Source organism: Ranitomeya imitator, chromosome 4 (assembly GCF_032444005.1).
Source record: "Ranitomeya imitator isolate aRanImi1 chromosome 4, aRanImi1.pri, whole genome shotgun sequence".
Taxonomy (NCBI): Eukaryota; Metazoa; Chordata; class Amphibia; order Anura; family Dendrobatidae; genus Ranitomeya; species Ranitomeya imitator.
In genome coordinates this window covers 163,422,682-163,440,097 of record NC_091285.1, presented here as the reverse complement: position 1 = coordinate 163,440,097, position 17,416 = coordinate 163,422,682, and the positions used below count along the sequence as shown (strand labels likewise).

The window sequence follows — 17,416 nt, the reverse complement described above, 5'->3', positions numbered from 1 at the left end:
TAATGAGACCTGGCAATGAAAGCAGACAACACAAATCTCTGAAGGCACAGGTTGGCTTCATTTTAGCTGATTTGTGAAGCTGCTCTGGCTCCGCAATGAAGGCGCTACCACAAGTGAAGTACCACTTCCGCTTAATAGCGATCTGGGAATTAATAAAAAAAGTCCTTCAGCATCAATAAGGAGTCTGACACTCCTATACCTACTTAACATACAGATCAGTCTTTAAGTAGTATTTAAGGGGAACGGGCCATATTGTACAGGCAGTCTGCTGACAGCATGGTGTAGAAAAGGAGAAACTGAGCAGAATGAAATATAGATTTGTTGGAAAATATTCAGTTACTTGTATTTTATCATTGAAGTCCCTGGTGTTTAAATGTATATGAGTCCACTGGGTGGTCCTACTAGAGATTGACAGCTATCTCTACATGCACAGTCATACAGGCAAGACTGTCAATCACTGAGTAGGACCGCCCACTGAACTCGTATACATATAGACACCAGGGACCTGAGTGATAAAATACCAGTCCAGTAGGCGGTCCTGCAAGTGATTCAAAACTATCTCTGCATGCACAGTCAGTATCACTGAGTGGGACTGCCCACTGGACTCATGTACAAAGAAACACTAGAGATTTCAAAGATAAAATATTTTTTAATTGAAATTTCCCACGAAAATGTGTGTGTACTTAGTTCCTCCTTCCTGCCTGCATAAAAGATAGCATTTTCAACATGACAGGTTTCCTTTAAACGGAGATACAGATCAAATCCCAGCATCAGACCTAAAAGGAACAAAGGCATAGCAAACAGCAAGGTATTAAAAGAGCGGAATACCTACCCATGTAAGGTTTTGTGCCAGCAACAGTTGTAATCTTCGTACCTTGATTGACCAGGGTGGCAATATTAAAATCGGTGATATGTACATGCCCTTTATAAATACAAAGAGAGTGAACGTTTGTAGAATGACTCCGTACGATAAATATGAAGCACATCATTCCTAAAAGTCACTCATGCTAATGAAAATCAAATACAAAGTGCAGCACTACAATTTTTAACTGATGAAATGGACAGTAGCAAATTAGGGGAAATAAAAAGTGTCATATCTTGTCCCACAAATGATACCACTGACAGTAACTTGCAACTGTGTCTGATGATGTGTCCATAAAAAGGAAGCTCTAAAGTAGATGTGAACAAGGGCTAACTAATATATATTGAACTGTACTTGGGAAATACAGAAAATAGTTGTCACGCCGATAACAGCGATAAGGGCAGGACGGCGTAATGGGACCCGCACCTGTCCCTGCCACTATAATGGGGCCCTGGCTTTCCCCTATCTCAGGGGTACCTATGATGGTTAGGAGGCCCGAGCAGCCAGCGTATCCCTGTCTCCTGTGCAGGCCCTATCAGTGGCCCCCTCTCCCCCCCAGAGAGGTGGACTGCACCAGTGTATAAATACAACAATAAACAGGGTATACGGACAAGGTAACTAAAAGTCTCAAACTCACCAAATGCTCACACAACCACAGATGAAACACAGAGATGGGAAGAGAAGGAAAAAACTGGGAAGGAAAACAGGTTTAACATGCAACCAAAACAGCAGACACCAATCTCTGTAAATAAACCTCCAAGCTCCAACACTACGCTCCTTCAACCTCCAAGCCAGGCAGCAGAACTGATCACTGACAATAGTTGTAGTCAAGGCTGGGTCTATATAGAGGAGGAGATTACAAAATCCACTTCAGCTGAGAGACCCAGCTCACAGCAACTCAGCAACAAGGTTAACTCCTGCACTACTGGCACAAACCAGCCAGGTCAGAATACAGGAGAAGAGCTTCTGTTCACTGTGTGTGAACGAGGCCCAGAGCGCTGCGGTTCTCTGGAAACTCTCTGTCACGGTAGCAATGTGACAATAGTCATCCAAATCAATGCCACCATTATTTTTTTTTTCAGAAAGCAAGGTTTGGTGAACCTACAAAATAATTAGGGTAACCATATTTGTATATGTATATAATAACAAGGAAACATAGCAGCACAGTCCAAATATTGTGTGTGCAATACTTCTGCTATCAATAGGTCAAATGCCTCCAATGTAGAAAGAATAGAATGGAAGCAGCAATGCAATGTAAAAAAGTGGGCTGTGAATAAACTGTGATTATGTGAATAAAGTCCACTTTTTTCACTTATTCCCAATGGAGTGCTGCTTCTGTTCTATTTTTTATGCATATAGGTAGGACCATACTTCCTCAAGGAAGTGGTCCACAACTAGCACAGCCTCTTCTCATACCCAACATTTGGCCCTGATAAAATTAAAAAGCTTACACTCCGCTGTTGTGCTGCCTTCGTTCTGGTGGTGTCGACACTCGCTTTTCCGAGGCTCTCGTGCGGCTGTTATCACGTGTCATAACAGCCACATATGAGCCCCAGGAACGTGCGTGCCTACATCGCTACAACAAAGGCAACATAGGAGCGGAATATAAGCTTCTTATATTTTATTGGTGCCAAACATTTAAATCCAGAAAGTGTTGTCCTAGTAGTGGACAACCCCTTTAAAGATATTACAATTAGAGATATGTAGATGTTCTTGAATTCAAATTCACCAGCTTTGACAATTTTTTCCAAATAGACATGTATAACACTCAGAGATTTCCTAGAACTCTTGTGCACGACAAATTTTCTGATGAGTGCTCACTGTGGTTTTCATGGATAGCACTTGGTACCCATGATATTCTACGGGACTGTGCACATCTCTGATTCTTTCCTTGGACCATTGTGCCAGTGGAAAAAAATCAGAGATATGTCTGATTTTGATCTGAGTGTTGGATCAAAATCGGCAATGAAAGTATATGGGTCAACGAAAAAAAATGTTCACGGACTCACAGAATGGAGAAGGAGGAGAAACTTTTTTTCTCTCTACATGTCCAATAAAAACTAATGCCATTCTGATCAAGGTCTGCTCAGAATTATAGAACCATTTTTCTCGAATGTGGAAAAAACAGTTGTGTAATATCAATGTTACCTCCACATATATGAGTAAAAGGATGGTGACCGTCAATTATGTTTGTGTTGTCCCACACAAAGTGAACAGTTTCTTCACCATTTTATGGCTTTCAATCTTCTGATTGGTTATGCTATACCATCTAATGCGACTGTTGCAAGGCATTATAGGTATGCATGACTGGCTGCGACCAAGGTCATGTGAGACTTCTGTGGCTGATGCAATCTTCTGCCTTCCGTGGCAATTTTAGGCAATTTGTACAAATTGAATAGTAAACTGTTCAAGTTCACTGGGTTCAGTGAATTCCTAAAAATTCAACATAAATTCAATTCACATTGAGACTGAATTACTCATCGCTATAATAGAACAAGCGTCTACATCTAAAAAAGAACTAAAAAAAAAGGTGCTGGTGTAGCCATCCTCTTGTTATTTCTCTGTTGATGAACTTGTATGAGAACTTGTCTTTTGCCCATTGAGCTGATGTTTTTATTGATAGCATTCTGGGGTCCATGCAACTTTTTGATCACTTTTCATTAATTTTTGAGGGGATTGTGACAACTAAAAAATGCCAATTTTGCATTAATTTTTTTTGATATTCCATGTTGACTACATGGGATAAATATTTTTATACTTTATTAGTCATGGCAAATACACGTGACTGTATTAAATATATTGTTTTTTTTTCACATTTCGCTATTGACGTATGGAAACGCGGGTCTTATTTTTATAATAGAGAGAGTGAGATTTTATAGTCCAGGTGCCCATTGTTTTAAACATCAGGTACAGTTCTGGTACCCGAACCAAACTTTTGAATAAGTTTGGGTTGGGTACCAGATCTGAATTTCCACTGGTCCGCTCATCCCTAATCTCCATCCCTCCACCCACCTTTTTTGATTGACAGTTCTAGCTTTATAAAGGCGGAGGACAAAGATGTATGAAACAGATAGAAGAGAAGGTGCACTTAAATATTTGTCCACATCAAGGGAGCACCAAGCGCTTGTACTTGGTTTGAACAGTCATTCTGTGTTATGTGACATTCTTTAAGAAGTCAAACTGATACAAAATTGCATTCACATTGCGATTAAGTTTTATTGGGATTTGGCCATCTAACCAACTGGCCTCTGAGGATGTCTCAGATCCAGGTCATGGCAATAGAATCTGAGGGAAATGTGAGTGCAGCACCCACACTTTGCTTTTATCTCTTCTGTCTGTGACATTTTGTGAAACAAAATGTCATCAAGGATCATAGATAGAAGCAGTGAGTCACACCAGCACCGCCCCACATCTTCTAGAATCGCCCTCAAACAAATTGTCATCAGGAGGCGGTGCAGGTGTCGCTCACCACTTATATCTCTGCTCTCCAGCAACATCTTGTTTCACAATTAGAAGCAGTGGTGGCAGAAATGGAAGCAGAGTGCAGGCGCTGCACTCACATCTCCCACAGATTTTATCGCCTTGACCATAGATCCAAAATAGCTACAGAGGCCGGCAATGCAATAAACTTTAGTAACTTAAATCTTTAGCAAGTAACTGCAGCACAGCCTCCTAATGATGTCCTGTTCCAGTAGATGCAATAGACGCTGCAGAGAAGTGAGCATAGCCCCAGACTTGTGGGACATCCTATTTGAGACTCAAACAAAACACAGGAAGTGAAGTACAAAAAATACATCTAGGGATTAGATAGAAAAAAGTGTAGGTTATTCATAGCTCCCAACCATCCCTGATTCAGTGGAACTGTCCCGAAACATCAGAAATTTGTCCCGACTTTTAATACTCACCTCTCTGACAGTCGTTGATCCATGGCCCCTTTCTTGAGAGGCGGCGCTGCATCTCTGTGCTCTCAAAGGGAACCTGTCACCTGAATTTGGCGGGACCGGTTTTTGGTCATATGGGTGGAGATTTCGGGTGTTTGATTCACCCTTTCCTTACCCACTGGCTGCATGCTGGCCGCAATATTGGATTGAAGTTCATTCTCTGTCCTCTGTAGTACACGCCTGCGCAAGGCAAGATTTCCTTGCACAGGCATGTACTACGGAGGACAGAGAATGAACTTTAGTACAATATTGCGGCCAGCATGCAGCCAGCGGGTAAGGAAAGGGTGAATCAAACACCTGAAAACTCCGCCCATATGACCGAAAACGGGTCCCGCCAAATTCAGGTGACAGGTTCCCTTCAAGTAAACTATTCCCTTCTCATGTTGTCTGGTCTCCCAGAAACTCAAACTTGACATCTCATGTTCTCACGACACAGCCCATAATGATAAACATAGAATAATTTGGTAATCTTCAGCTTTATTGCAGGCAGTGAACCAGAAGCAGATTATACAGGTACATAGATATACATTGTACATAGCAGTATCTCTATGTCTCGGTATTCTGGTATTCTAGAGGTGAAGAACACACATTTTTTTGTTCCTATAAAACAAATAAAAATAATTAAAAACAATTAGAAAATTGTAATTTCTCTTTTTTGTGAGTCTCCCTGGGACTTGAACCCACAACCTCTATAATTGCATGCAGGAGCTAAAGTCATAAGTCACAGGATCCAGTAACATCCCTGGGAAAATTTTGTATACAGTATTTGGTCTGCAGCCACTAACCCCACAGGCAGATTATACTGGTACATAAAGATACATCTGTATATATAACTGTGTATTTCTATGACCCCATACACTAAAGGGAAAAAACTATTCTTACCATAAAATTAAAAAAAATTAAAAGTGTCATTTTTAATGTGTTTTTTTAAAACATAATAAACATCACAAATCAGCAAATAACAAGGACATATTTGGTGTCTCTGTAATCATAATGACCCGCACAACACAGAGATCAGATTATTTATGGGGATCGGTAAATTGGCTAAAAAATTATGTCATTGATATTTTTTCTCTATTAACCCCTTCACCCCAAAGCCTATTTTCAACTTCCTGACCAGGCCATTTTTTTCAATTCTGACCACTGTCAATTTATGAGGTCATGACTCTGAAATGCTTCAACGGATCCTGGTGATTCTGAGAATGTTTTCTTGTGACATATAGTACTTTATGATAGTGGTAAAATTTCTTCAATTTGACTTGCGTTTATTTGTGAAAAAAACAGAAATTTGGTGTCATATCATACAAAATAGTTAATAAATAACATTACCCACATGTCTGCTTTACATTAGCACAATTTTGGAAACATAATTTTTTTTGTTAGGAAGTTATAAGGGTTAAAAGTTGACCAGCGATTTCTCATTTTTACAACAAAATTTTATTAAGTTTATTAATCCTTCAGGTGCTTCACAGGAATTTTTGGAATGTTTAAAAAAAATTGAACATTTAACTTTTTTTCACAAAATTTTTACTTCAGATCCAATTTGTTTTATTTTACCAAGGGTAACAGGAGAAAGTGGACCACAAAAGTCATTGTACAATTGGTCCTGAGTACGCCGATACCCCATATGAGGGGGTAAACAACTGTTTGTGCACATGGCAGAGCTCGGAAGGGAAGGAGCGCCATTTGACTTTTCAATGCAAAATTTGCTGGAAGTGAGATTGGACACCATGTCACTTTGAAAAGCCTCTGATGGGCCTAAACAGTGGAAACCCCCCACAAATGACAACCTTTTGGAAAGTAGGTCACATAAGGAACTAATCTAGATGGTGGTGAGCACTTTGAACCTCCAAGTGCTTCACAGAAGTTTATAATGTAGAGCCGTAAAAAAATCATATTTTTTTTAACAAAAATGATATTTTCGCCCCAAATTTTTTATTTTCCCAAGGGTAACAGGACAACTTGGACCACAAAACCTGTTGTACAATTTGTCTTGAGTAAGCTGATACCCCGTGTGTGGGGGTAAACTACTGTTTGGGCGCATAGCAGAGCTCAGAAGGGAAGGAGCGCCGTTTGACTTTTCAATGCAAAATTGGCTGGAATTGAGATCGGACACCATGTCGCGTTTCGAGAGCCCCTGATGTGCCTAAACAGTGGAAAGCCCCCCAATTCTAACTCCAACCCTAACCCCAATGCACACCTAACCCTATTCCCAACCATTATCCTAACCACACCCCTAACCAAAATACACCCCTAACCCTAATCCCAACCCTAGCCATAACCCTGACCACACCCCTAACCCTAATACCAGCCCTAATCTCAACCCTAACCATAACCCTAACCACACCCCTAACCCTGACACACCCTTAACCCTAATCCCAACCCTAACCTCAACTGTAAACATAATCCAAACCCTAACGTTTGCCCCAACCCTAACCCTAACTTTAGCCCCAGCCCTAACCCTAACTTTAGCCACAACTCTAACCCTAACTTTAGCCCCAAACCTAACTGTAGCCCCAACCCTAACCCTAACTTTAGCCCCAACCCTAACCCTAACTTTTGCCCCAACCCTAACCCTAACATTAGCCTGAACCCTATCCCTAATGGGAAAATGTAAATAAATACATTTTTTTAATTTTATTATTTTTCCCTAACTAAGGGGGTGATGAATGGGGGTTTGATTTACTTTTATAGCGGGGGTTTTTTAACAGCTGTCACACGCTAAGAGACGCTTTTTATTGCAAAAAATAGTTTTTTGCATCACCACATTTTGAGAGCTACAATTTATCCATATTTTGGCCCACAGAGTCATGTGAGGGCTTGTTTTTTGCGGGACGAGTTGATGTTTTTATTGGTACCATTTTCAGGCACACGACATTTTTTGATCGCTTTTTATTCCGATTTTTGGGAGGCAGAATGAACAAAAACCAGCAATTCCTGAATTTCTTCTAGGGGGGGAGTTTATACCGTTCCACGTGTGGTAAAATTGATGAAGCAGCTTTATTCTTCGGTTTAGTACGATTACAGCGATACCTCATTTATGTTTTTTTATGTTTTGGCGCTTTTACACAATAAAAACTATTTTATATAAAAAATAATTGTTTTTGCATCGCTCTATTCTGAGAGCTATAACTTTTTTATTTTTCTGCTGATGATGTGGCTTTTTTTGCAGTACCATGGCTTTTTATATCTGTCTTTTTTTATCACATTTTATTGCACTTTTTGTTCGTCAGTATAATGATAAAGCATTGTTTTTTGCCTCGATTTTTATTTATTTTTTTGTGGTGTTCACTGAAGGGGTTATCTAGTGGAATAGTTTTATAGAGCGGGTCGTTACGGACGCGGCGATACCAAATATGTATACTTTTATAGTTTTTTTATTTACATAAATAAATGGATTTATTGAAAAATATTTATTTATTTTTTCTTTATTTGGGGATTTTTTTTATACATTCTATTTGTGTTTTTTTACTTTATAACATTGTCCCAGGGTGGGACATCACTATATTTCATCAGATCGCTGATCTGACACTTTGCATAGCACTGTGTCAGATCAGCGATCTGACAGGCAGTGCAGGAGGCTTTCCGGCGCTTGCTATAAGCAGGCGCTGGCAAGCCACCTCAGTGAAAGACCCGGAAGGAGCCCTGCGGCCATTTTGGATCTGGGAACTCCTTCCAGAACACCGGAGAGCACAGGGAGCCCCTGTCCCTGTGCGTTGCCCCTCTATGTCGCTGTCACAGAGGGGCATTGCTGCGGGGTGTCAGCTGTCACATACAGCTGACGCCTGCACGTGATCGCCACGGTGCTCACTGTGAGACTGCGCAATCGTGCTGCCGTACTATTTGTTTCTATAATTTTCCCCTCATACCTGTAGTCTGTCCGGGGTGCATGTCTTTTCCCACCGGACACAAACGCCTCCCAGCCATCACTCAGACCCTCCGCGCGATGGGCGCCGCCTCTACTTCCTTCATTAACATCCACGGCGCCTGCGCTGTGAGTTCCCATCATGTGATGGGAGTCGAAGGGCAGCGCAAACTGCGCATGCCTAAAAAAACAACTTACAGCACATGCGCTGGGGACGTTAATGACTGTAGAGGAGGCGGCGCCTGGCGCACGGAGGGGCTAAGGGATGGCTGGGAGGCGTTTCTGTCCAGGGGGGAAAAGACATGCCCCCGGACAGAATACAGGTATGAGGGGCAAATTATACAAACAAATAGTTCAGCGTTGGAAGGCACCCCAACTAAAAGACCCACCTTGACAGAATGCAGCATTAGTACTGCACAAGATGGCTCTTTCAGTTAAAAACGCCTGGGAGGGGGGAGGGGTGTGTGACAGGTTCCCTTTAAACCCATAAAAAGTAATACAATTGTAATGTTGAGGCCGAGTTCACACGTAGCATAAATGCTATGTTTTTTTACTGCGTTTTTTTTTCTGCAGGTGTCCGCACCACACGACACACTAATAATCTTCTTTTATGTGTTTTCGCTCATATTTGATGCAATTTTGGTACAGCTGCATTTTTTATTGTTTTTTAATACTGCAGAAAAGGTTTGATTCTGCTATTAAAAATACATAGAAATCTGTAGAGAAAAAAGCACCGAACCACGTAGTTCAGCAACATCTTTAGATGCACTGAAGGTGAAGTTTTAAGGAAATCACATCCGTTTTGCTGGACATTTAGGTTGTCTTTACATGTAGCGTAAATGCTGCATATTTTCTGCTGCTTTTTTTTGGACGGAAATTCTGCTATGTTTAACTATCCAAGCAAAGTGGATGTGATTTCATGAAAACTGGCCCACAGTGCGTCTAAGGGCTCATACTCACTTGCGTGAAATACGGCCGAGTCTCGCATGGTAACATCCGGCTCTGCCGCCGGCACTTGGGAGTGGAGCGTGCAGCTCCATGTATTGCTATGCGGCCGCACGCTCCGCTCTGGAGTGCCGGCGGCAGAGCCGGGTTTTAACATGCAAGACTTGGCCGTATTTCACGCAAGTGAGTATGAGCCCTAAAGATGCTGCTGAACTGTGCAGTTTTTGTGCTTTTTTTCTCTAGAGGCTGCTATGTAGAGCGTAAAAACAAAAAGAACGCAAGTAAAAAACTGCAGTCACTTTCTTAAGTGCAGAATCAAAGTTTTTCTGTATTAAAAAAACGTGGGTTCACATCTGCAGTAAAAGCACAACACATAAGGGGCAAAATACATAAAAAATGCAGCAAATATACAATAACCATAGAAAACTGTTTTTGTCTAGTTTGGTGCGGACATCTCCAGAAAACAAAAACACTGTATTTACGCTGTATATGTGAACGCGGCCTTTCACACACAAAAAGCCAGATGTCATATATCTTTAAGATGAAAAAGTTCTGGTTGCTACGAACGTGAATAAATGAACATAAAATAAATCCACAGGTCCCAACTGGAGATGAGCAGGATGCACAGATGACCTCACGATTTTTTGCCCCATTAATGCAACTATTAAGTAAATTAGGTTACTTTTTTCATTGCATTTTTTAGTGCTTTTTTTAATGCGTTTTTGAGGCTACTTTTTTTTGTCTCTCTCTGATGTGTTATGATATAAATAAAGTTTCTTTATTTTTGATTATTGTTGGTATTTGGCATTGACAAAACTTTATTGATATATTTATCAGTGGCATATAAAAGTTTGGGCACCCTGGGTCAAAATAACTGTTATTGTGAACAGTGAAGCAAATTGAAGATGAAATGATCTCTAAAAGGCCACATTTTCTTTGTATTGTAGGATGCAAAAATAAGTTAATCTTTTACATTTTAAACATTTCAAAAAGGAAAATAGGTTGATGCAAAAGTTTGGTCATCATGCATCGTTAGTAACTAGGAACACATGGGCTACTTGCACAGTGAACAAGTCTGTATGATCATGTTCACACACCACCAAGAAACCTGATGACACAAAAGAGAATAGTAAAACCAAAAACACTCAGTTTGAAAAAATGTTGCAGTAATCCACAAGTGCTAGTAAAAGATGTAAAAAACAGGGTATTTGGTTGATACGTTTTTTGCAAAAAATGTATACTAAGCTGCTCTACCAATCTTCACGGTATACCCTTATCAGAGCAGTCCTAACTAATGTATGCAATCCCTATCTGATGTATTTAAAAACCTGATCATCTGTATATAACCTGTGTGAACAGGGTTCAGAGAGGAAAAATCCATGTGTGCATACAGGGTAGAACAGCTTTTGTGCAGATAGCCCAAGAGGAGTGGTGGAACTCCCCAGTCTTGTAGACACAAGAGAACAATTATGGAAACAGGAACACATGGGCTACTTGCACAGTGAACAAGTCTGTATGATCATGTTCACACACCACCAAGAAACCTGAAGACACAAAAGAGAATAGTAAAACCAAAAACACTCAGTTTGAAAAAATGTTGCAGTAATCCGCAAGTGCTAGTAAAAGATGTAAAAAACAGGGTATTTGGTTGATACGTTTTTTGCAAAAAATGTATACTAAGCTGCTCTACCAATCTTCACGGTATACCCTTATCAGAGCAGTCCTAACTAATGTATGCAATCCCTATCTGATGTATTTAAAAACCTGATCATCTGTATATAACCTGTGTGAACAGGGTTCAGAGAGGAAAAATCCATGTGTGCATACAGGGTAGAACAGCTTTTGTGCAGATAGCCCAAGAGGAGTGGTGGAACTCCCCAGTCTTGTAGACACAAGAGAACAATTATGGAAACAGGAACACATGGGCTACTTGCACAGTGAACAAGTCTGTATGATCATGTTCACACACCACCAAGAAACCTGAAGACACAAAAGAGAATAGTAAAACCAAAAACACTCAGTTTGAAAAAATGTTGCAGTAATCCGCAAGTGCTAGTAAAAGATGTAAAAAACAGGGTATTTGGTTGATACGTTTTTTGCAAAAAATGTATACTAAGCTGCTCTACCAATCTTCACGGTATACCCTTATCAGAGCAGTCCTAACTAATGTATGCAATCCCTATCTGATGTATTTAAAAACCTGATCATCTGTATATAACCTGTGTGAACAGGGTTCAGAGAGGAAAAATCCATGTGTGCATACAGGGTAGAACAGCTTTTGTGCAGATAGCCCAAGAGGAGTGGTGGAACTCCCCAGTCTTGTAGACACAAGAGAACAATTATGGAAACAGGAACACATGGGCTACTTGCACAGTGAACAAGTCTGTATGATCATGTTCACACACCACCAAGAAACCTGAAGACACAAAAGAGAATAGTAAAACCAAAAACACTCAGTTTGAAAAAATGTTGCAGTAATCCGCAAGTGCTAGTAAAAGATGTAAAAAACAGGGTATTTGGTTGATACGTTTTTTGCAAAAAATGTATACTAAGCTGCTCTACCAATCTTCACGGTATACCCTTATCAGAGCAGTCCTAACTAATGTATGCAATCCCTATCTGATGTATTTAAAAACCTGATCATCTGTATATAACCTGTGTGAACAGGGTTCAGAGAGGAAAAATCCATGTGTGCATACAGGGTAGAACAGCTTTTGTGCAGATAGCCCAAGAGGAGTGGTGGAACTCCCCAGTCTTGTAGACACAAGAGAACAATTATGGAAACAGGAACACATGGGCTACTTGCACAGTGAACAAGTCTGTATGATCATGTTCACACACCACCAAGAAACCTGAAGACACAAAAGAGAATAGTAAAACCAAAAACACTCAGTTTGAAAAAATGTTGCAGTAATCCGCAAGTGCTAGTAAAAGATGTAAAAAACAGGGTATTTGGTTGATACGTTCTACCCTGTATGCACACATGGATTTTTCCTCTCTGAACCCTGTTCACGCAGGTTATATACAGATGATCAGGTTTTTAAATACATCAGATAGGGATTGCATACATTAGTTAGGACTGCTCTGATAAGGGTATACCGTGAAGATTGGTAGAGCAGCTTAGTATACATTTTTTGCAAAAAACGTATCAACCAAATACCCTGTTTTTTACATCTTTTACTAGCACTTGCGGATTACTGCAACATTTTTTCAAACTGAGTGTTTTTGGTTTTACTATTCTCTTTTGTGTCTTCAGGTTTCTTGGTGGTGTGTGAACATGATCATACAGACTTGTTCACTGTGCAAGTAGCCCATGTGTTCCTGTTTCCATAATTGTTCTCTTGTGTCTACAAGACTGTGGAGTTCCACCACTCCTCTTGGGCTATCTGCACAAAAGCTGTTCTACCCTGTATGCACACATGGATTTTTCCTCTCTGAACCCTGTTCACACAGGTTATATACAGATGATCAGGTTTTTAAATACATCAGATAGGGATTGCATACATTAGTTAGGACTGCTCTGATAAGGGTATACCGTGAAGATTGGTAGAGCAGCTTAGTATACATTTTTTGCAAAAAACGTATCAACCAAATACCCTGTTTTTTACATCTTTTACTAGCACTTGCGGATTACTGCAACATTTTTTCAAACTGAGTGTTTTTGGTTTTACTATTCTCTTTTGTGTCTTCAGGTTTCTTGGTGGTGTGTGAACATGATCATACAGACTTGTTCACTGTGCAAGTAGCCCATGTGTTCCTGTTTCCATAATTGTTCTCTTGTGTCTACAAGACTGGGGAGTTCCACCACTCCTCTTGGGCTATCTGCACAAAAGCTGTTCTACCCTGTATGCACACATGGATTTTTCCTCTCTGAACCCTGTTCACACAGGTTATATACAGATGATCAGGTTTTTAAATACATCAGATAGGGATTGCATACATTAGTTAGGACTGCTCTGATAAGGGTATACCGTGAAGATTGGTAGAGCAGCTTAGTATACATTTTTTGCAAAAAACGTATCAACCAAATACCCTGTTTTTTACATCTTTTACTAGCACTTGCGGATTACTGCAACATTTTTTCAAACTGAGTGTTTTTGGTTTTACTATTCTCTTTTGTGTCTTCAGGTTTCTTGGTGGTGTGTGAACATGATCATACAGACTTGTTCACTGTGCAAGTAGCCCATGTGTTCCTGTTTCCATAATTGTTCTCTTGTGTCTACAAGACTGTGGAGTTCCACCACTCCTCTTGGGCTATCTGCACAAAAGCTGTTCTACCCTGTATGCACACATGGATTTTTCCTCTCTGAACCCTGTTCACACAGGTTATATACAGATGATCAGGTTTTTAAATACATCAGATAGGGATTGCATACATTAGTTAGGACTGCTCTGATAAGGGTATACCGTGAAGATTGGTAGAGCAGCTTAGTATACATTTTTTGCAAAAAACGTATCAACCAAATACCCTGTTTTTTACATCTTTTACTAGCACTTGCGGATTACTGCAACATTTTTTCAAACTGAGTGTTTTTGGTTTTACTATTCTCTTTTGTGTCTTCATCGTTAGTAACTAGTAGCACTCCCTTTTGAAAGTGTCACAGCTTGTAAATGTTTTTTTGTTGCCAAACAAGTGTCTTTAAATTCTTGTTTGAGAGACTCTCATCTATTCTTCCTTAGAAAATTCTTACAGTTTTATGAGATTCCTGGGTTGTCTTGCATGCACTGCTATTTTGATGTCTAGGCACAGATTTTCAATGATGTTCAGATCAGGGGACTGTGAGGGCCATTGTAAAACCTTCAGCTTGTGCCTTTTGAGGTATTCTATTGTGGATTTTGACTAAATGTATCAAGCTTGTTTAAATGTTCTTTTGCATTCTTCTGAATTTTATGATGTGGATGCAGGAGAAGTATTCTTCTGATGACTCTTCCACAAAGGCCATATTTGTTTTGTGAAAGTGTTTCTGAAGAGTAGAACAATGTACCACAACTCCCGAGTCTGCTAAATCTTTTTGAATGTCTTTTTCATTCAAGCAGGGGTTCTGATTTTTCTCTCTAGCAATCCTATGAGCAGCTTTCACTGAAATGTTGCTTGGTCTTCCAGACCTTATCTTGACTTCCACTGTTCCTGTTAATTGCCAATTCTAAATTACATTTCAAACTGAGGAAAAGGCGACTTGAAAATGCTTTGCTGCCTTATTAGAGACTCCTGCTTTGTTGGCCTCCACCATTTTCATTTTCAGAGAGCTAGGAGCTGTTTAGAAGAACGCATGGCTGATTTTTGCCACAAGAGTAAAGGAGGCTGCGTTTTTGTAAAGCTGGAAAATTTGCATCACCTGACCTTTCCTAATAATGATAGTGAACAAGCCATAACCCTAACAAGCTAATTAAGGCCCGAAACCTTGGTTAAAGTTATCTTTGCGCACAATTTTCCAAGGGTGCCCAAATTCTTGCATTGGCCCATTCTCATTTTTGTAATTTTTAAAATGTAAATATGATATATATATATATATATATATATATATTATTATTATTTCTACCTAAAATACAAAGGAAATGTGTCATCTTTAACTTTAGATCTTTTGTAGATTGTTTCATCTTCAACTTGCTTAAAGGGAACCTGTCACCCCCAAAATGGAAGGTGAGCTAAGCCCACCGACATCAATGTATCTTAAAAGATGAGAAAAAGAGGTTAAATTATACTCACCCAGGGGTGGTCCCGGTCCGGTTCTGGTCCGAAGGGGCATCACAGTCCGGTCTGGGGCCTCCTATCTTCATACGATGACGTCTTCTTCTCTTCACGCTGCGGCTCCAGCGCAGGCGTACTTTGTCTGCCCTGTTGAGGGCAGAGCAAAGTACTGCAGTGCACAGGCGACGGGCCTCTCTGACCTTTCCCGGCGCCTGCGCACTGCAGTGCTTTGCTCTGCCATCAACAGGGCAGACAAAGTATGCCTGCGCCGAAGCCACAGCGTGAAGAGAAGAAGAGGACGTCATCTGATGAAGATAGGAGGCACCGGACCGGATCGCGACACCCATTGGACCAGAACCTGATCGGGACTGCCATGGGTGAGTATAATCTAACCTCTTTTTCTTATCTTTTAGGATACATCGGGGGCTTATCTGCAGCATTACAGAATGCTGTAGATAAGCCCCTGATGCCGGTGGGCTTAGCTCACCTTCCATTTTGGGGGTGACAGGTTCCCGTTAACTGTTGTTAAGAGCAGTAATATTGACCAGGGGTGCCCAAACTTTTACCCCTTTACCCCCAAGGGTGGTTTGCACGTTAATGACCAGGCCAATTTTTACAATTCTGACCACTGTCCCTTTATGAGGTTATAACTCTGGAACGCTTCAATGGATCCTGATGATTCTGACATTGTTTTCTCATGACATATTGTACTTCATGATAGTGGTAAAATTTATTTGAGATTACCTGTGTTTATTTGTGAAAAAAACGGAAATTTGGCTAAAATTTTGAAAATTTCGCCATTTTCCAAATTTGAATTTTTATGCAATTAAATCACAGAGATACAGTACAGACCAAAAGTTTGGACACCTTCTCATTTAAAGATTTTTCTGTATTTTGATGACTATGAAAATTGTACATTCACACTGAAGGCATCAAAGCTATGAATTAACACACATGGAATTATATACTTAACAAAAAAGTGTGAAACAACTGAAATTATGTCTTATATTCTAGGTTCTTCAAAGTAGCCTCCTTTTGCTTTGATGACTGCTTTGCACACTCTTGGCATTCTCTTGATGAGCTTCAAGAGGTAGTCACCGGGAATGGTCTTCCAACAATCTTGAAGGAGTTCCCAGAGATGCTTAGCACTTGTTGGCCCTTTTGCCTTCACTCTGCGGTCCAGCTCACCCCAAACCATCTCGATCAGATTCAGGTCTGGTGACTGTGAGGCCAGGTCATCTGGCGTAGCACCCCATCACTCTCATTCTTGGTCAAATAGCCCTTACACAGCCTGGAGGTGTGTTTGGGGTCATTGTCCTGTTGAAAAATAAATGATGGTCCAACTAAATGCAAACCGGATGGAATAGCATACCGCTGCAAGATGCTGTGGTAGCCATGCTGGTTCAGTATGTCTTCAATTTTGAATAAATCCCCAACAGTGTCACCAGCAAAGCACCCCCACACCATCACACCTCCTCCTCCATGCTTCACGGTGGGAACCAGGCATGTAGAGTCCATCCGTTCACCTTTTCTGCGTTGCACAAATACACGGTGGTTGGAACCAAAGATCTCAAATTTGGACTCATCAGACCAAAGCACAAATTTCCACTGGTCTAATGTCCATTCCTTGTGTTCTTTAGCCCAAACAAGTCTCTTCTGCTTGTTGCCTGTCCTTAGCAGTGGTTTCATAGCAGCTATGTTACCATGAAGTCCTGCTGCACAAAGTCTCCTCTTAAGGCCGGCGTTACACTTGCGAGTTTTACGGATGTAATATCGCAGAAACTACGTCCATAAAACTCGCAAAACATACGGCACAATTATTCTCTATGCCCCTGCTCCTATCTGCCGTATTAAACTGATCAGTATTATACGGCTTTCTATGGCCGTAGAAAATCACAGCATGCTGCGTTTGTCACCGTATTGCGCAAATAAAACGTCAATGAAAGTCTATGGAAGCCCCCAAAATATGGATTACACACGGACCAGCAGTGTGACTTGCGAGGAATACGCAGCGCTGTTAGAGAGAAAAGCTGGCAATTCAGTGCGGTGTACAGTAAAATCACACTGACAGCTTACAGTAGAATAGGTAGAATAAATGTGTACACATAGAATAG

General features: G+C 40.6%; 1 protein-coding gene across 1 annotated transcript in view; it reads right to left on the bottom strand.

The window, feature by feature from the left end:
* The window catches only part of STK32A (serine/threonine kinase 32A), a 363,613-nt gene that overhangs the window by 47,835 nt on the left and 298,362 nt on the right, over positions 1–17,416 (bottom strand). The window contains exon 7 of the mRNA XM_069764076.1: positions 833–922. Within this exon, the coding sequence (XP_069620177.1) occupies positions 833–922 (90 nt within the window). The remainder of the gene's footprint in view (positions 1–832; positions 923–17,416) is intronic.